This window comes from Anarhichas minor, unplaced genomic scaffold, assembly GCF_050575085.1.
Source record: "Anarhichas minor isolate MPS153535 unplaced genomic scaffold, ASM5057508v1 ptg000014l, whole genome shotgun sequence".
Lineage (NCBI taxonomy): Eukaryota > Metazoa > Chordata > Actinopteri > Perciformes > Anarhichadidae > Anarhichas > Anarhichas minor.
The window spans coordinates 12,636,101-12,655,143 of NW_027466460.1; the positions used below are offsets into that span (position 1 = coordinate 12,636,101).

The 19,043-nt window shown below is 41.3% G+C and overlaps 3 protein-coding genes across 4 annotated transcripts; all 3 read left to right on the top strand.

The window, feature by feature from the left end:
• Positions 1-595: 595 nt before the first annotated feature.
• LOC142950104 (cytochrome P450 3A40-like) lies at positions 596-2,913 on the top strand (the record flags this gene model as incomplete). Its single annotated transcript, XM_076092003.1, has 6 exons — positions 596-666; positions 775-868; positions 1,484-1,536; positions 1,693-1,792; positions 1,875-1,988; positions 2,839-2,913. Coding segments are annotated over exons 1-6 (507 nt in total), but the record flags the coding sequence as incomplete, so codon positions are not given.
• A 2-nt stretch (positions 2,914-2,915) lies between these two features.
• LOC142950105 (cytochrome P450 3A40-like) lies at positions 2,916-5,245 on the top strand. The gene is made up of 7 exons (XM_076092004.1): positions 2,916-3,153; positions 3,297-3,424; positions 3,512-3,581; positions 3,683-3,843; positions 4,347-4,573; positions 4,732-4,894; positions 5,156-5,245. Exons 1-7 carry the CDS (start codon positions 2,970-2,972, stop codon positions 5,243-5,245), a joined length of 1,023 nt encoding a protein of 340 aa, XP_075948119.1. The 5' UTR covers positions 2,916-2,969.
• Positions 5,246-7,154: 1,909 nt separating this feature from the next.
• On the top strand, positions 7,155-19,013 carry foxk1 (forkhead box K1). 2 transcript variants are annotated; one of them, XM_076091542.1, is made up of 10 exons: positions 7,155-7,750; positions 11,339-11,554; positions 13,990-14,191; positions 14,326-14,472; positions 14,939-15,132; positions 15,421-15,593; positions 15,684-15,932; positions 16,030-16,197; positions 17,001-17,242; positions 17,933-19,013. In XM_076091542.1, the coding sequence occupies exons 1-9, from the start codon at positions 7,305-7,307 to the stop codon at positions 17,219-17,221; spliced, it is 2,016 nt and encodes a 671-aa protein (XP_075947657.1). In that variant the 5' UTR covers positions 7,155-7,304; the 3' UTR covers positions 17,222-17,242; positions 17,933-19,013. The 2 variants fall into 2 exon arrangements, with proteins under 2 accessions (XP_075947657.1, XP_075947656.1); XM_076091541.1 differs by having other exon boundaries at positions 17,001-19,013.
• The last annotated feature ends 30 nt before the right edge of the window (positions 19,014-19,043 follow it).

Sequence of the window (19,043 nt, forward strand, 5' to 3'; positions counted from 1 at the left end):
TGCAACGTCTTCGGGCAGTAGCAGCCACACTGTCAAAATGTCTTGCAAAATGTTCTAGTTATATTATGCAAGTGTTTGCATATTTCTTTCCACCCTCTGTAAACTGTAGGACCGAAATCTTAAAAAAGAAAAAATGTTTTGTTCAAGTATCAGCCCAGGAAGTGAGTTCATGTTTTACAAGATATTTCAGTAATAGAGTGCATTAAGTGGCCTACTGTGATTATGTTATAATTACTGTGTGTGCCTGAAACATTAGAATCACAAGTAGCAGGAGACATACAAGAAGAATATCTATTTAACAATATATTACATATTACTTTAAGCTGCTATCATGAACTTTGCGTGAGTCCTATCTTTCTTAACACAAGCTATATAATAATTTAGGTCCCAAAATTGCAGAGTCACAGACAATTATGAATGCTGCTTGGTCTCTTTCTGTCAATGATTCACATGACACTGCCGACTTCCTATTGGTTCAACTCTCACACACCTTACTCACACGCAAGGGAAGTGCTGCAGATAAAAAGCGATGGTCAGTGATTTGAGGTGTTAGTGGAGCTTGTGCGACCATTGAAAGAAGAGAAAACCTGCAGAGATGGGCTTCTCCCTCTTTTTCTCCGCTGAGACCTGGACCCTTCTGGTGGCTCTCATCACATTGATCTTTGTGTAAGTGTTTAAGAATACTTGTAACAGGTATTTGTACCGTGTTTATTTGTCTGTGTGATAAAAATCTCTTCTCTTCTTTCTGTTTTTTTGTTTTGTTTTGTTTTACAGGTATTCCTGCTGGACATTTGGAACATTTAAGAAAATGGGCGTCCCTGGTCCCAAACCAGTCCCTTTTTTTGGCACCATCCTGGCATATAGAAAGGTTGGTAAACTTGTTTTTTTTTAGAAGTTGTACATAATAGATCTACAGGCTTAGCAAGGTACATAATGAGTAATTCAACCTAACAAAGTGGGAAAAAGTTGAGGCATAATGTTGAGCAAGACCTGTCTTTCCCGTTTTGATACTAGTGCTGTTAAAATGGAATGACCCTGTAGTTATTTATGTTTACTCAGGATAATCCACTGACCTCTCTTTAATAAGAAAATACAACAAAATATTTAGTAGAAAATAATTCCCATGGAATGAATTTCACAGGTTTAAGCTTAGGAAAGGTAGAACTACGGTAATAGCCTTTTCAGAATCCAATTTCTTTATGTATCAAAGACAAAGTATCACAATTTTGTTATTACATTTTGACAATGAATCTTCACATTTTCCCTTTTTCTATTCTGTGATCTGTCTGTGTTCAATGATATTTATTTATTTATTTAATAGAAGGATAACAGCTTTGAAGTGGAGACGTTGGGATAATTTAGTTAACATTTGACCATTAATATGCATCGTAGCGACTCCAGTCCTACATATCAACATATTTAATTAGAAAATGTTCATGCTACAAATATTTCATGATCTGTATATTATTTTTCTTGTACACAGGGAATAACAAACTTTGACACAGATTGCTTCAAGAAATATGGAAAAGTATGGGGGTAAGTCTGCATGCTGTAGTGTGTTTCTGCATATAAAGTCTCTCTGTATATAGTGGTACCTGTTTTACAAGGTCTATTGATATGTCTGCATAACAAGCTCACCTGGTGTTTCGTTATTTTTCTATTCATATTCTGTTCAATTCTTATCTTATTTAGCATTTTTGATGGCCGTCAGCCCGTGCTGTGCATCACAGATCCTGCTATGATAAAAGCTGTGCTGATAAAGGAGTGTTACTCTCTCTTCACCAACCGCAGAGTAAACAAAATAACTTCATAACACATTCAGACACTCGTGGTTGCTTGAACTCTCCTCATCAGTATGTGATTCTCTGTTACAGAACTTCCACCTGAACGGGCAACTGTATGACGCTGTGTCCGTCTCTGAGGATGACCAGTGGAGGAGGATCCGCAGCGTCCTCTCGCCCACCTTCACCTCAGGAAGACTGAAGGAGGTACAGCCCCCTCCTGCTCTGTACCTCCTCTGCCTTTTATTGCATGTTGAACATCATTTTTTTTCTTTTTGCGATCAAATGTTTATTAAGATTAATACACAAAATGTACAATCAAAGGCACAACTTGTTTTTAATTTGACAACAATAACAAAGAGTACATGCTTAGAAAAAATGCAGTCAGTCAGATTGCTGAGAGGTTGTTTTATTGTCGTTCATGCTTCTAGTTTGTAGAAAGTCTTCTTTACCAATTTCGTATGAAGGGTTTGCAAAAAAGTCATGTTTTGTACATGGGGGACAAAACTCTGTACAACGGTTCAACCACACTGACAAGTGAAAGGGCGGAAAGTGACAAAGATCTCTCTGAGCAACAGAAGTTATGAAATGAAGAAATCATCAGTCAAATAAATTGGAAGTTTAGCATCAAATTGTCTGCAGGTTTAAATAGGAACAGGTTCCTGCTTCAGTGTCAAGTGCACAATAATGCAGCCTATAACAAGCTGGAATATTAACAGGCGTGTTGCTTAAGCAAATACATTATTAAAACCTCAACGATAGAAATAAAAAGTTATAAAGTTATATTTGAATTGTATGACAGAGTATCATACTATGGACTGATAAATCGAAGTTTAAACCTCTTCAATCTAACCAGTGAGTAGACTGCAGAGGGCACAAAGCAAAACGGCTTCCAAGCTTATTTAGAGCCCAAACCTTATATATCCAATCCAAATATATAAATATATATATATCACACAACACAAAGAGAAACAGCAGCAACGCCGTGCCAGTGTATTGCACTGTTTTATTTACCAGTATTTCAGTAAGCCTTTTTTTCTGTCTATCTGTGTCTCAGATGTTTAGCATAATGAAGCACCACTCTGCTAACCTGACCAGCAGCATGAAAAAGAAGGCAGACAAAGATGAACCCTTAGAGCTGAAAGAGTAAGGACACATAACACCAATCATTTAAACTTATTCCAGAGAATGTATGAAGTTAACTCTTCTTGTTTTCCCTTTAGGTTCTTTGGACCCTACAGTATGGATGTAGTAGCCAGCACAGCCTTCAGTGTCGACATAGACTCGCTCAACAACCCCTCGGACCCTTTTGTCACTAACATCAAGAAGATGCTGAAGTTTGACCTTTTAAGCCCTCTCTTCCTCATTGTTGGTACAGGAATCATTTTATAAAATGCAGCTATTTATAATGTTGTCCATCTAGCTGGTAATCCAAAAATATCTGTGTTGTGAATGTTTACAGTCACGGTCTGCCCTGTGTCCTTGATAAGTGTGTTGCTTTCTGCTTGATTCCAGCTTTCTTTCCCTTTATGGGTCCAATTCTTGAGAAGATGGAGTTTTCCTTTTTCCCTTCGTCTGTCACAGACTTCTTTTACGCTGCGCTGAAGAAGATCAAGTCTAACCGAGAGTACAGCCAGCAAAAGGTATGACTGTCTGTGCCTGTGCATCCACATCTCTTTGCATCAGCAGATGCAAAACTACAATCACAGTTATTCTCATACTACTTTTAGAGTCGAGTGGATTTCCTTCAGTTGATGATTGACTCCCAGAAAAACAATGACCTCAGTGAACCAAATAAAGGTGACACACACACACACACACACACAGCAATGTACGGTATCTACACACACATAAAAGCACAACTAAAAGCTATTCTAAATCTATCCTTGCTATCTCCCCAGGTTTAAGCGATCATGAGATCCTTTCTCAAGCAATGATTTTCCTCTTTGCTGGCTACGAAACAACCAGCAGCTCTCTCACCTTCTTGGCCTACAATCTGGCGACGAACCCTCATGTCATGAAACGGCTGCAGGAGGAGGTCGACTCCACCTTCCCGGACAAGGTGCGTTGGGAGTGGGAAGAGGACAACATTTGAGGTTACAGGAAGGCCTCAAAATAATCCATTTAAAGCTGCTTTCATTATTTCTTGAGTTGAGGTTATAGATTTGATATAAAATCACTATATTAAGTGCTTATTTTCAAATCCAGCAGGCACAGAGCAACATTAATTATCATTGGGGGTTGTGTTTAATCACTTTTCTTTTAGCTGTGGTTTGACTTCCACAAACGGTAAAAAATATGTGTACATTTTATTGAGCATTAAAGGTCCTGGTAGGCAATTTTTTTTTTTTCTGGTCAAGCGTTTATGCTAAGCTAACTGGTTGCTGGCTGTAGCCTCATACCTCCAGACAGACATGATGAGACATCAGTCTTCTGATCTAAACCTATAAAGGACGGTAACAGTGTTTTTTTAACCTCAGTACCTCCATCAACCATCAATGTATTCCCTCTGGGATTCTGGTAACTCCTAACTTTGCCCAATTTAACAGAGTGTCTCTGTGTTAGGGTCCCGTTGAGTACCAGGCTCTCATGCAGATGGAGTATCTAGACGGCGTCATCAACGAGTCTCTCCGATTGTACCCCATTGCCCCACGTCTGGAGCGTGTGGCCAAGGCGACTGTGGAGATAAATGGTCTTGTGATTCCAAAAGATATGGTTGTCATGGTACCAACATGGCCGCTGCACCGGGATGCTAGTCTGTGGCCCGAGCCCGAGGAGTTCAAACCTGAGAGGTATAGAAAGGATTCATATGATTAGGTTTACCAAAAGTGCAGCAGTAAGGACCTGAATGCTGCAGGCAATTTCTTCATTGCTGTTATTGTTACTGTGTGTGTGTGTGTGTGTGTGTGTATGTATGTGTGTGTGTATGTGTGCGTGCGTGCATCCTCAGGTTCAGCAAGGAAAACAAGGAGACTATTGATCCCTACACGTACATGCCTTTTGGGGCAGGACCAAGGAACTGCATCGGGATGCGATTTGCTCTGGTGATGATGAAACTAGCAATGGTGGAGATCCTGCAGAGGTTCAGCTTCTCTGTGTGTAAGGAGACTGAGGTGAGACCACACTGATTGTTATTGCTTTTGGTGAATGAATAATCATCTTTTATGGCGTATGTGTATTGCTGTCCAAATTTTATTTATTGCTAGTTTTAATGAGATATTGAGGCTTATATAATGCCAAAGATAGCCAATCAGGGTGTTGCAAAGGCCTTGAAGCCTTTTTTACCCTTTGTGATACTGCCAGCTGTTTGTATGTTTCATACATTGTTGACTTTGTTCACAACTCTTTTCTCTTCACATGTAATTTCCTGTCAGATCCCCTTTGAGATGGACTTCCAGGGCCTGCTGATGCCAAAACGACCAATCAAACTTAAGCTGGTGTCACGTTCTGAATCCTCAAATTAAAAAGAATGAACGAGATACAGGATTATGAACATTTCCATTTTTGTAATGGTAGCCTAATAGTACAGTTGTGTGTGCATCTGTATCAGTTAGTTCTCTTTTTTGTTCCCATTAAAGCTTGCACCAATGTTCATCCTAAACTAAGTGACAAATGGATAATTTGTCACGCCTGTGTTAATAAAGGATAGTTTGGGTCTTCCTCATGGGCACTGTCATTCTTATATGTGATTTGATCACTGGAACAGCAACATGCAACTTACCGGGGCTACAAATGATCAACATTTGGCTGTACAACAGAGGCTTGAAAATATAAAATACAACATATAAAAATACAAGGGAAATGTCTTTCCCTGTAAGTCACACGTGGTCATAAGAGATGAGGTCAGGTGAAATGACAAAATAACAAAAAACATCTTGCAATACACCATAACACAACAGCACCACCCACTATTGTCTCATCGCCTAATCATGCAGTTAAATCAACACTTCTCTGATAACAAAAGCTCTAACAAAGGAAGTACTAATATGTATTGCAGGCTAACTACACGGGCTTTCATTATATCATGCAAGTGTTTGCATATGTCTTTCCACCCTCTGTAACTGTAGGAACGAAATTTAAAAAATATTTCAATTTACTTTTATTCAAGTATCAGCGCAGGCAGTGAGTTAATGTTTTTCAAGATATTTCAGTAACAGAGTGCATTAAGTGGCCTACTGTGACTGTGTTATAATTACTGTGTGTGCCGGTCTCTCTGGATGTTTAATATCACAACAGTTCCCTCGTGTGGAGGATCTGTTTTCATTCATTTGTTGTCCGTGTGTTCCTGCTATTTCATAGATCCATTATCCGCGTTTTTCAACCATCTTGTTCTTTCCATGTTTATAAACAGAGGGTAGAGATAAAAAAAAAAAATGAAAAGAAAAAATTCTGAGGTGGGCAAACCAACTACATTGCAGACACCACATGTTCTTGGGGATTGAGGAACATTTCACAGGTTATATCTGCTGAAATCTGTGATATTACACCAGACCTGTCAGTTAAATGCACCATTTTGAGGTACCTTGGTTAGGCGCCCACATTTTAGGTTAAAATAACAACATAATGAACCGTAATCCCCTTGGGTATGTTTTCAGTGTCTTTTTGTAATTTGTGTAATTTATCCATTTATTTTTATTTTTGTTTAATTCACGGAACCATTTGCACCGATTTAGATTCATTCAGATCTGCAATCCAGGAAGGACACGAAAGTAAAAGACTGTATTGAATGAGCAGTTCTGAATAATAACACAGTAGATACATCTTGAGATACTACTGAACACAACCTGCAGTTTCCTGGTGTGACGACAATACCTGCAGCCTATCGGCAGAGGTGCCCAGATGTGGTGTTCAGGAAAGAGAACCTGCATTCACTTTTTTAATGTTTGTTTGTGATTCCGTGTCAGTGAGCGGTAATGTAAGTTTATACTTATGATGTAAACATAATTAGTCCAACAGTTTTTTTAAATACCATTGCCTGACATGGATTTCCTCTAATTGTAAAATTACATGAATTTAAGGCAACATATCGCTGCACTGTAGCAGTCCGTTTTGGTGTCTCTTATATTTGTCTATTTTGTTTATTTTCTCGGTTTATTCCATTTTATTTTCTTCTTCATTGTGTTTTTAAATATTGCTCTTATATTTCTTTGCCTCAGATAAAGCAATTTATAACTTATCAGTGTTTAAAATATGCTATGCAAAAATAATTATCCCCTAAATCTACTTCATGGACAGCCTTAAAAATCTGTTCATCTGGGGATTAAGCAGACGGATTTTCGTTAAAATGTTTTGAAAAATCTGGGTGCAGTTCGATTGTCGGAAGATTACGAAGAGGTCCTGAACGCAGCACCAGTCCCGTTCCTGCGGTGACTCCAGTCCCGTTCTTGCACCGACTTGGACTCCATGTTGTTCCGACAGCCACGGAGCGAACAAGTGCCCTGGCCGAAAACTCTCACGTTGCAACTTTGTGTGTGCGAGAGAAGTAAAGTGTGTGTGTGCGTGTGTTGACCCTCCTGAAAGAAGATGGCAGACTACCGGGAAGACACCGGAGCTCGAGCCCTGCTTGCTTTACAGTCGGCACCATGCAGTCCCGTGCGCGTCGCGGTGACCTCGCACTCCTATCACCAGCCCTCGCTCTCCCTTTTGGGTCCTCCGATGATGGAAGCCCGCGCCGACGCCGGGATGTTCCCCGTGCGCCTCGCTTGTCCTCCTCTGCAGGCCCTGGCCAGACTCGAGGGCCGGGACTTTGAGTTTGTGATGCGCCAGAGGACGGTCACCATAGGCCGGAACTCGTCTCATGGCTCCGTGGACATCAACATGGGTCACTCGAGCTTCATTTCCAGGCGACACCTGCAGATCACATACGACGAGACGAACGGTTTCTCCCTCCGGTGCTTGGGCAAGAATGGCGTGTTCGTTGACGGGGTGTTCCAGCGGAGAGGGGCGCCGCCGCTGTCGCTACCCAGAGAGTGAGTGTTAGCATAGCCGCTACCGACAGGCTAATTATGGTAACACGGAGTGTGGTTGTTGGCTGGGCTACCCAAACTTTACTGTTCAACGTAAGCATTGACCTACTGTTGGACAAACAGCCTCAGAGACAATCATGACATATTTTGTGTCCCCTTTAAAGTCCCCCCCCCCCCCCTTTAGTAGACACCGGGCGGCTGATTAAACATTTATTAAAACCAAAATCTATAGAATTGTATGTGGGCTTTGTGAACACATAACTGAATAATTCCTAATTGTTTTTGCCGACATACGTAGCTTTACAAATTTATAACGTTCTCCTTATTAAAACGGACAAACCGGAGACACATTCGGACACAGGTACAAAGTTAGTCATGACACCCCTAATGAGAGCGGTTTGATTTGGTCCGATCCGGTGTAGCTTCGGTTTAAGTGTACTTGGTTTGGTCAGGGAAGCTGTAACGTAACACGCTAATATGTGTCCACCTGAGCTGTTAAATTATTTTATTTTTGTATCCGTCTGTGGGACCCCCTCCAGGAAACCTTTTACTCCACTTTGTAAACCAGTGAATTAACCTAGCTAGCTTGTCTTAGCCGTTAGCAAATTTAGCTTAATTTGGCCTACCGACAAGCTAAACCTAGTTAACAAATGTTAAAACAAACATAAGGTTCCTATGATTTGTTGCAGGTAGTTGTGTTGTCATATTGTGGTAGACCTGGACTTTCTAAAATAGCCGAACGTTTAGTCTCACGTGTCTGTTCGTATAAGTCGTAACAGTTTCAGGGTGATTATGTGAGCGTCAATGTTGGCTAGTTGTGAAGCTGCTAGCCAACCGGTCGCCGTCACGTTAACCTCTATGTAAACAAACGCACCCCTCCGTTCACGAGTCTTGTAAGCAATAGTGTTTGTTTTGTATTGAAACTTGAAATGCGTTTTTTTTTTAAATATTGTTTTACTCCAACTGTTGTTGCACCACTGTCGAGGCAAAATAGTTTGCCTTCACTGGTTCGTTTAATTCGGTGGCAATCTCAAACTGAAAGCTTTGACTTTGTGTGTGTGTGTGTGTGTGTCAATCACGGAAGGGGGGGGGGGGGGGGAGTGTTATCCTCTCTGATTGGCTGTCAGGGCTGTTTGGGGGCGTGTCTAGCATTGGACAGGAAGTATAGGCTGAAATGACATCCTCATTGCAGGAGCACATGGAGTAAACACAGGACTCAAAAACCAAGGCCATATCCAACACAGCCATGTTCACAGGATTACAAAGCTAGCTGGGAAACTGTGTTGAGCTAAGTCTGAACCCTCTTCAAATGTAGAAGAGGGCAAAGAATTAGTAATTTTAGTTATCCTGTTACATTCACAGGAGTTATACATTATATTATTTTACAGCTTTGAAACACAATGGATTAATTAGGACACTGATATGATATGTTAATATCAGCTAATGTCTTCAGATTGTTGGGAGTAAAACTTGATCACAACACAAAACAGTTACTTGTATTCGCCCCCTTCAAGTCATCTGGAGACTGCCAATTATTAGTTTTCTTTACAGAACTTATCAAGCTCTGTCCAGTGTCACTAGGATCCAGTGTCTCCTGTCTCAAATTTCAGATTGGGCTGATTTCTGAAGACATTAACATTGTTATTATTTATGTATAGGTTTTCCCTATTGCTTGGGGTCATTGCCTTGCCGTACAATAGTTCTCCTAAGTCATAGTACTCCTTTAGGCTGAAGCAGATTTTCTTTATGTCTCTGTTTTTCCATTTTGTTGCATTTTACCAACCCTCTTACCCTTTCAAGCCTTCAATAGCTTGCAGTGGTGAAGCATTCACACAGCTGGCTATGATGTAGGGCGTGATGTGTTTCGGGGGCCAGTATGATTGCAAAAATTGTGGTCCCATTAAAAGGTTCTCTATGTGACATTCAGAACATTAATATAGCTGCAACAACTGTTTGCTATGTAAAGATATGGTGGAGTAATGGGGTCCTGTGTGTGTGTGTGTGTGTGTGTGTGTGTGTGTGTGTGTGTGTGTGTGAGAGAGAGACTCCGAGCTTCTCTGTGCTTTGTTTATGTAGCTGTCCGGCTCTAGTGCATTTTAGTTATCGCTGATAACGCCGTCCTGACCGATGGCCTTGCGGAAGTCTAACGCCAACTCTCCAGCCCCCAGTTCAACACTGTTAGCTTTCAGCCCTGTTGTCATTGTTTGTTCTGTTAGCTTTGTTTGCTTTTAGCTGCTGTCTTAGCCATCGCCATGTTGAGAGCCGTGTGGATACAATCTCTCAATCATAGATTTGCTCTGAATTCCATAAAGACCTGCTTTTAAACCTTTTTCCACTTTGTCTCAGTCCCTCACACAGAACACTATTCAAATTGTCATGTGAGTTCTTTGAACAGTGGCTTTCTCTTAGCTACGCTGGCATACAGCTGGGACTGTTGAAGGAATTAAGCAAAAAAATTGTTGTAGGCAACATCTCTTCCATCTCATCTGTGGGACCCTGAAGCTCCTTAAGAGTTGCCACAAGTCTTTGTCCTCTCTCACTAGAGCCCTTCTTGCATGGACAGCCACTTGTTGAGGAGGGCCTGTTCTCGGCAGAGACAGCTGTGAGCAAACTGTACATGGGTCCAGTATTGGACAAGCAGCTGCAAAAGTCAAATTATAGAGAAACGATGGAACACAGACTGGTTTAACTGTCTGAAACTGCTTACAAAATCTTTGTGGTCCTGTGTTGATGTTTGTTTTTTTGTAATTTGTTTGTCTCTGCAGGGAGGTCTTAGCCTGAGCTCAGCTCCCCTAGAATTAGTAGGGATTCAGTTTATTGCTTAAAGACACAAATGATAGGACGGTTGTAGTCACAAAGACTTAACTTCAGTGATAATGCAACCTTGCTGCCTAAACCTGCTAGGAAACATTAAAACTACTTACATTAGTTATTACGGTTCCAGAGTCAACCCCTGACACATATAGTTATTTTAATGTTTTTTTTTTGTTTAGGGTTGAACTAACTTGGTCCTGACTGATCCTTGCTTTTATTGAGAGAGGTGTCCAGACCCGCTTAAAGAAGACGAAATGCTGGTTAACGGATGTCGTGTTAGGCCTGCACCAGACTAGTTCTTTGCCCACAAAAGGTGTTGGCTAAAGACGTTGTGTATATTAACAACAAACCTCTATAGTTAAGAGGAAAGTGTCATTGCTTAATGATATGATATTTCTAAATAAAACACAAGCTTCTTGTCACACGTGGTAGATTTGTTATCCACTATGTATAATTTAAACATATAATATTGTGAAGTACTTTGGAAATAATAATTTACATTTTACTATAAATGTTCAAATTTACATTTTCTTGAGCACATTAAGACAATACGTTTGAGTCTTGAGACAATAAAATCGGTAAAGTGTTCAGAAAAATGGAAATTTTAACGTACAACTGGGCAAATTCAATCTGCTGAGGAAAGTCATGTGATATGATTCAAAGCTTCAGATTAGAATTAAATATGTTAAATTGTATAGGAGTCAATGCACTAATCTGTCTTTGTCTCTGTCTGTCGTGTCTCCCACCATCTCTCCCTCCGGCCGTCCTGCTCTCTAGGTGTGTGTTTCGTTTTCCCAGTACAGTCATCAAGATCCAGTTCATGTCACTCCTGCAGCCGGAGGAGCACAGAGAGAGGGATCAGGCCTCTCTTCCCCCCCGCCAGCTCCTGCCCCACATTTCCCCCCTCAAAATCAGCATTCCCACAATGCAGCAGCATGAAGAGCACATCAGGGCTTTTGGCTCGCCGCTGCCCTCGCCCACAGGCACCATCAGGTAAGAAGAGACCCGCAGACGCACACGATCATATGAACAACAACAGGTTTACACTGATGAATGCAAACACAGCATGTTATCTGATGTACACATTTCATAAACATGGACCAGATTTGGCAGGAGGGGTCAGTGTTTCTTACTTATAAACTATTTGGAAGCTGTTCCTTGTAAACAACTGTCCAGTTTAAGAAAAACACCAAACACTCCCTGATTACCGCTCCTTCATTTTGAGGATTAGCTGATTTCCTTTTCATTATGATGGTAAACTGACAATCTGATGACATCACGCTGGAAGTTAGGAAATTATAATCAGCAATCTACTAATACTGTTGCAGCCATAATACTAATTCAATCATCCTGCTTAGATTTGCTCTATCAAGCAAACATCGGTATATTCCATTTTGACACCTTGACTGAAAATCTATTTAAATAGCAGCATTTTACGACTCGATTGTGTCTTTGCGTGTGGTGTGATAGATCATACAATAAGTGTTTTAGGTCTATCGCAGTACACAAGCGGTTTACTTTCTTCCCTTGTCTCAGGGTCTGTACATGTTTATTCATGTGTAAGCAACTGCAAACACGTGAGGCTTTGTTTCCTTTGGGTATTTGTCCAATTGTGACCCACAGGTCTGCACTGTTTTCACCAACCACAAACCATATCAGCTCACTTTCACTGATAATATCCTGTCTGGTTGAAGGAGTATTCATCAGCTGCTGCAGTGTTTCTGTCGTGGTGGAAACCTGCACTCTAGAAAGCCGTGATGGCTCATGTTTGAAAATCACTGCTCTATAAATGTACACAGCATGTGCTACTGGCAAAGCATGCTGGTGCTGATTGTGCCCTCTGGTGGCCTTTAATGGTCTCTGCATCACACGGCCCCACCAATGTCAGCTTGTGTGTGCCTGCCTTATATGGAATGGCTGCAGCTTCGAGGCGTGTGATTGGCTGTCGGGCAGATTGTTTTGCCTGTAGGCCATTTTTTCCGTCCATTCGCGGTTTCCTTTTTAGAGCCCCCACTCAGCCCTCAGCTCCTGTTCTCTCGCACATGGACAAACACACAACACACTCGCACAGAGCGGAGACGCTCGCTCAGACAGCTCTCCACCACTCTCACTGTGGCCTTTTTTTGGGCATGTTGTTGTGCCACCTTCCTTGACAGTATCCACATACAGTACATACAACAGAAGACGAGGATTGTGTAAAAGCACATGCCTCCACTTAAACACCAACGGTGTCTCTTCACAGGGTGGTAAGAGTCACCTTTCCTGTTTGGCAACTGAAATGAACTGTATACAGTAACATTCATCTGCCCCGGCCATGTACACATGCAGAGCTGTTGTTTTAACAGCGTCAGAGGAAAGCAAAACAAACCTTTTATCCCTCATCGCGGCACACATGGCTTTTAATGAAATTTAAGGATATAGATTTACAGACACAATCCTGTTTTGATATTAGGGCTGAACAATGATTCAACAATCTGTCAACATCGCAATATGGCCTGCAATCTTCAAATCGCAGGAGGCAAAATACAACATTAAATTAATTATTGTTGTGCTGCAGAGACGTCCCGGCCTACACATCATATTCTACAGACTTAAGAAAACTTGAGGTGTGTGTGTGTGTGTGTGTGTGTGTGTGTGCGTGCGTGCGTGCGAGAGACTATCTCTGTATCTTCGGCTCTCTGTTGCTAAAGGCAAATCAAAGCACACAGACTCTCCGACAAACCAGTGTTTACTTTACTAACAGAAGCAGGTGTGTGTTGTATAAGTTACTGGGTTTTCCTTGTGTTGTGTCTCTCCACAGCACTAGATAAAACCTAGTTAATCATTAACATACTTTTGAGTATTTTTCTCAATGCTGTGTGTTTTATGATGTGTTAAGAACGCCCCGGATCTGAGCTGTTATCATTTTTCCAAATGTAGCTCGTGTGCGTTTGTTTGTCTGTCTGTCTGTTTGTCATCATATGCTGAAAGGATTATATTCAAAATACCAATTTTTATTCTGTTTTAGTTTAAAACGGCACTTAATCTTTCAAATTACAGTACAATTAACATGTACAATTATTATAAGACAATTAGAAAGACGGAAGGTCTTTGTGGATTTTTATTTGTGTCTATTTATTTTTTGCATCCGATTTAAGATTTACAGAAAATACCGATCAGTGTTTTTATTTTCTTTATTTGACATGAGTGCAGTATTAGCCAGATTTCACAACAAGTTTGTAGTTTTCTGTACGTTTGTGTAACGGTTTATTCGAGGAGTTTCTATCACTAATTTGGGCTTTGTGTCGGGGTGACAAAGGGACGTTTCAGAATGTGATTTGTATTGAATTGGAGGCTTCAGGATGACATTTATAAAACATGTCTGCTGGACGTTCCAAAGGTCTACCCGGGTGAGACTCTGTTGACAGACTCCTTCCTCTCTTCTCCAGTGTTCCTAACTCCTGTCCGGTTAGTCCACGAGGGGCTGGGTCATCAGGGTATCGCTCATATGGACGCAACGTGACCTCCGACCTCCAGTTAGCAGCTGAATACGCTGCCAAGGCTGTTTCTGAGCAGAGGCGAAGCATTGTCGAGCAGAGAGGTGGGGGAAGTGAGCAGCGGGGGGAGTCAGCCGGTGGAGACAGCCCCAAGGTGAAGACCCAGTAGCATCAAAATAAGTTAATCGAGTACATCATTGAGAATTGGAACTTTCAAAGGTGTTTCTTGTACAATATGGGCTTGACGATGTGTGGATATTAATACCGTTGCCTTTTTTTTTTGTTTAGGACGAGTCCAAGCCACCTTATTCCTACGCACAGCTGATCGTCCAGGCCATCTCTTCTGCCCCGGACAAACAGCTGACTCTCAGTGGCATCTACGCCCATATCACCAAACACTACCCCTACTACCGCACTGCAGACAAGGGCTGGCAGGTAGAAATTGTGTCCTAAAATATTCGCCATGTTTAAGCTTTCTTTATACTCGTTGTTCGTTGTATTATTCTCCAGAACGCGAGAGGGCTTACAAACAAAATGTACTGTGAAGAAGCAAGCAGATAATGGGTGTAAAGAGAGAAAGAAGTATTAAATGCATTATAGTTAGAAAGAAACAAAGGTTGAGTATCCTGTACACAATCTGATTTGGCTGGCAAAATATTTACTCAAATGTCAATATTTTTAAGATCTCCAGTTTCTAAAGAATTTAAAAATAAACTAGCCTTCTTTGTGAAATCCCTAGACAGTATTTTATCGTCGAATGTTTGCACACGCATAGTTCCAAAAATTCCTCGTGCCGGCTTCACTACAGCGAGTATAAACCTCAGCTTTAGGCTTCTGTGAGAAATTCTTTCTAATTGATATTTCTGTGTGACAAAACAATTTATTTTGCCTGTTCCTGCAGAACTCAATAAGACACAACCTGTCTCTCAACCGCTACTTTCTCAAAGTGGCCCGTTCTCAGGATGAGCCCGGGAAGGGGAGTTTTTGGCGGGTAGATTCTGCTTCTGAGAGCAAGTTAGTGGAGCAAGCCTTCAGGAAAAGACGGCAAAGAGGGGTGGCTTGCTTCAGGACGCCGTTCGGACCGCTCTCTTCGAGGTAAGTTGATCACCTGAGGCCTTCAGCTGCATGGGTGCACACACACACACACACACACGCTCAGTCGCTTCTGATTCGACTGTTAACCCTTTCTCCCTTCTCTCTGCTTCTGCTCCTTGCTATCATTTGATTGGATAGAACAAAGTAAGTCTGACTTCTAGGTCAATATATTCAGCAGCAGGCACTGGCAGTCAGGGAGCTCTGTATGTTATAAGAAGTTCTTGATGTATTTATTGATTTCTTTGGTCTTTCTCCTTTTGTTTCTGTCCCTCTTCCTTCTTTTTTCAGGAGTGCTCCTGCATCCCCAACCCACCAGGGACTTCTTTCTCCTCCATCTAGCGGGCTGCAGACTCCTGAATGTATGAGTAGAGAGGGCTCTCCTATCTCCCACGAACACCACGAACTGCTGGCTAACAAACTGACATCTGTACCCGAGTATAGGTATTCTCAGAGTGCCCCAGGTAAGCTTTCACAAAACACACACGCACACACATGACGGCTTTCACATGCCCTACTGAACAGGTGAAATGGTTGTTTGTGTCTCTGCGTAGGATCTCCAGTCAGTGGTCAGCATGTCATCATGGCTGCACCCGCTCACCTGACAGGCCAGGGGAAAGCCCTCGCTTTCGTTCCAGGTGGTGGCGGCGGCCAAATCCAGCCCCTCCACATCCTCCAGAACCCCACTCAGTCCTCTATCACCATGGTGCGGGTGGTCACCAGCGCCCCTCCATCTTCCAACCCTCCTAATGGGTACAGCGCCCCCTCTGTTGGAGGAGCAGAGGGCAACACTGAGCTCAGAGGTACAGCCACCGGAATCTCTCAAAGAAGTGCACTCGCACCTTTGGGTCCAGTGCTGCTTTTTTACATGTGTTGATTGTGTGTTTGTATTTCCATCAGAAGCCCAGCTGACCAGAGAGCGAGTGATCCAGACCGTGGACAGTGTAGTGCAGGGTGGGGATGGGCGAAACCTGGTCCTCGGTTTACATCAGCTTCCTGTTCGTCCTGTTACTCAGAATGGCAAACACACCGCTGTTGCCACCGCAACCAGTCTTGGCAATGCATCTGGTAAGATTTTTCAGCAATCAGGATGATAAATATACAAAGTCATTCCAGTATTCCAGAAAAAATGTCATGATATAGTATGTCTTGAAAATGGCATTAAAAGTAATGGTGGTGTCAAAAAAAGTCATAATATATAAGAAGTCGTAGTATAGTATGTGACAAAAAGATTACTAAAAAGTCGCAGTATAATATGCCATAAAATGTCATGGTATAGAATGTCAAAGTCATAAAATCTTGAGTATAGTATGACTAAAAACGTCACAGTATACTTTTATATATAAAAAAGTCATCAATCAGCATATAGAATGTCTAAAAAAAGTCATAAAAACATAATAGTATAATGTTGGGAAAAAAAGGCACAGTATAGTATGTCTTTAAAAAATGTATAGTATAAAATGTCAAATAAATGTCATAACAAAATGAACAGTATAGTGTCAAAAAAGTAATAATGTAGTGTGGAAAAAAAGAAAAAGAAAATCATAAAAAGTCAGTGAAGCATGTCACAAAATGTTAAAGGCATAAATAGTATGACATAATAAATCTCATGGTATATTGTGTCATAAAGTCATAATATACTATTTAACAAAAATATATAAAAAGTCGGTGTAGTATTTTACAAGATGTGAAAAAACAAACATCTAGTAGTGTATATATATGCTCTAAAACTTTCATAAAAAATGATTTGCATTGAACTTATCTATAAAACTAAAAACCAATAAATGAAAATAGAAAAATAAAAGATGGGGATTTAGGCATCCAGATACTTACTTCACCTTACTTTGTTTATTCTCTTTATTCTCTTCCAGGCCTGAGCAGTCCTCTCCAGATCCTGGCTGCCCAGGCCTCCAGCTCCCCTCCAGTGCTGGTGAGTAGACAGCCCAGTGCAGAAACTTTAGCTGAGCCCCAGGCCAAGCGGCCGAAGATGGAGGACGAGGGCGGGACCGAACCTGCTCAGCATCAAGTCACGCCTGCTCAGCAGCCCGTCATCGTGGCCATGACGTCACAAACCCACGACCCCAGGAAGTAAAAGCCCGGGGCCTCTAACCAGGTACCCAACGGACAGCCTCCTGATGGTCCCCTAACTGCTTTGCCTTTTATACTCATTTGATATGACTGCAGCCGTCACGGCCCACAAAAATGTACAGGCAGCCTCTCTCGACAGAAGGGAATTCAATTCTAAGGAACATATTTTTTTGGTCGAAAAATAGATTAAAAAACAAGTAAATCTTTCAGGACTTTTTCAGCTTTACAGTCTTTTTTAATGTAATCCATCGCTCACTGACGACACAAGTAAGGATATTAAGCTTATAAGAGCATTATGCATTTTACAATCATTTCAGCACTACTTTTAATATCTCAGATACAACCTTTCCTCTAGTCGACGGAGGAGATGCATCACTTACTGTCACTCTCAGGCCAAAGAACTCCTGCACTTCTGATTAGTCATTGCCTGATTTAAAAACCAGGGAATGTGTGTTCAGAGATTTGAAATGGCCGGCATTTATCGAAGAAACTGTGACGATCGGAGTCGATATATTGTGTATCTTCACACAATAGTGGACAGGGAGGACTTAGCTGCGTATACCCAGACCACTAATAGGGCTTGGGAGACTGTTAAGAATATGATTGTACTCTTCATAAGGCGATTCTTACTGAAAAAGATTCTCTTAATAAAAGAAAATATATTAATAAGGCCCAGAATGTGAGGTGTCTATCCTTCTTTGCCTTCTCTGTACAGCACAAACGGAGAGGAATGGGTTTTGTTTTTTGGGAGGAAAACCAGGAATAACAAGGACGTTGCAGTTTTTGTTCATCGGTGTGAATGTCCTCGGATTCAAGAGGATCCGGGTGATCGGACAGCAGAGAAGGGCAACAAAAAAAAAAAAAAGAGGCAACTATTTGGAGTTGATTGAAGTGGAGCTAACCTAATGTAGACAAACTGATTGTTTTAATTTTTTTCTCGTTTCAGTAGTGGTAAAAGGAGAAATGGAACAGCCTGTGCGTACAGTTTTGTTTGTGTTAGCACAGGAAAGCATTATTGTAATAATCCTTAAAGCCTTAAATATTTCTACTTTTTGTCTTTTATTTTAACCTTTAGAAAGCTTTACCTTTTTTTTTTTTAGATCGTTAACACAGCGCTTCATTAACAGAACGTTTTCGGCAACACTACAACGGTGACAGTTTTGTTGCATCAGTTTTATGAGGGGAAGGGGCGGGACCAACCCATGACCACAGATTTCAACAGCTCTCGTCTTGTTTTCGTTCTCTGTACGGTACTTCTCACATGTTTTCTACTCGACTCTTTTGCTTTCAATTCCCCTGAAATACACAAATCTTTCTCCCAATCTACCTCTCCTCAGTGAGCAGTTTCTGTCTTTGCAGTCTACAGAGGCATCAAGCTTTTAGCAATTCCTGTCAGACATCGCCCTCAGACATTTTTCAGCACTCTCTCTCCTCCCTCCCCCCCCCCCCCACACTCTAATCTCTCATTCTCACTCTGCCTTTAGCTTTTCTGAATGTCCTCGCTCAGGCCTCATTTTTAGCTGGCGATCGGGCTCACTTTGCGAAAGATTTCAGTGATTGTTGTTGCACATTTAGAAAAATAAAAAACAAATGCGTAATGATTGTATGCTGCTCTATCTGCTAAATGACGAAGGTATTTTTTCGGAGAAAAGAAAAAATATTTTGCTATATGTAAAAACAGCTACCGTCAATACGTAAACATTCTGGAAATAGAGAAGTATATGTATTTTTAAATGTTCCTGTTTTTGTGATTTGTTCAAATGTGTAGCACAAATTAAAATTCCTCATTGACTTAAGGATTACGTCATCTTCTCTTTCACATTGTT

Excerpts from the sequence above, each read along its gene's own strand:
- foxk1 (XM_076091541.1), top strand. The coding sequence starts at position 7,305 with ATGGCAGACTACCGGGAAGACACCGGAGCTCGAGCCCTGCTTGCTTTA. Across the intron at positions 11,555-13,989 it reads TCGCCCACAGGCACCATCAG|TGTTCCTAACTCCTGTCCGG; the intron begins GTAAGAAGAGAC and ends TCTCTTCTCCAG. Across the intron at positions 16,198-17,000 it reads CAGTCTTGGCAATGCATCTG|GCCTGAGCAGTCCTCTCCAG; the intron begins GTAAGATTTTTC and ends ATTCTCTTCCAG.
- LOC142950105 (XM_076092004.1), top strand. The coding sequence starts at position 2,970 with ATGTATGAAGTTAACTCTTCTTGTTTTCCCTTTAGGTTCTTTGGACCC. Across the intron at positions 3,425-3,511 it reads GAGAGTACAGCCAGCAAAAG|AGTCGAGTGGATTTCCTTCA; the intron begins GTATGACTGTCT and ends TACTACTTTTAG. Across the intron at positions 3,844-4,346 it reads ACTCCACCTTCCCGGACAAG|GGTCCCGTTGAGTACCAGGC; the intron begins GTGCGTTGGGAG and ends TCTCTGTGTTAG.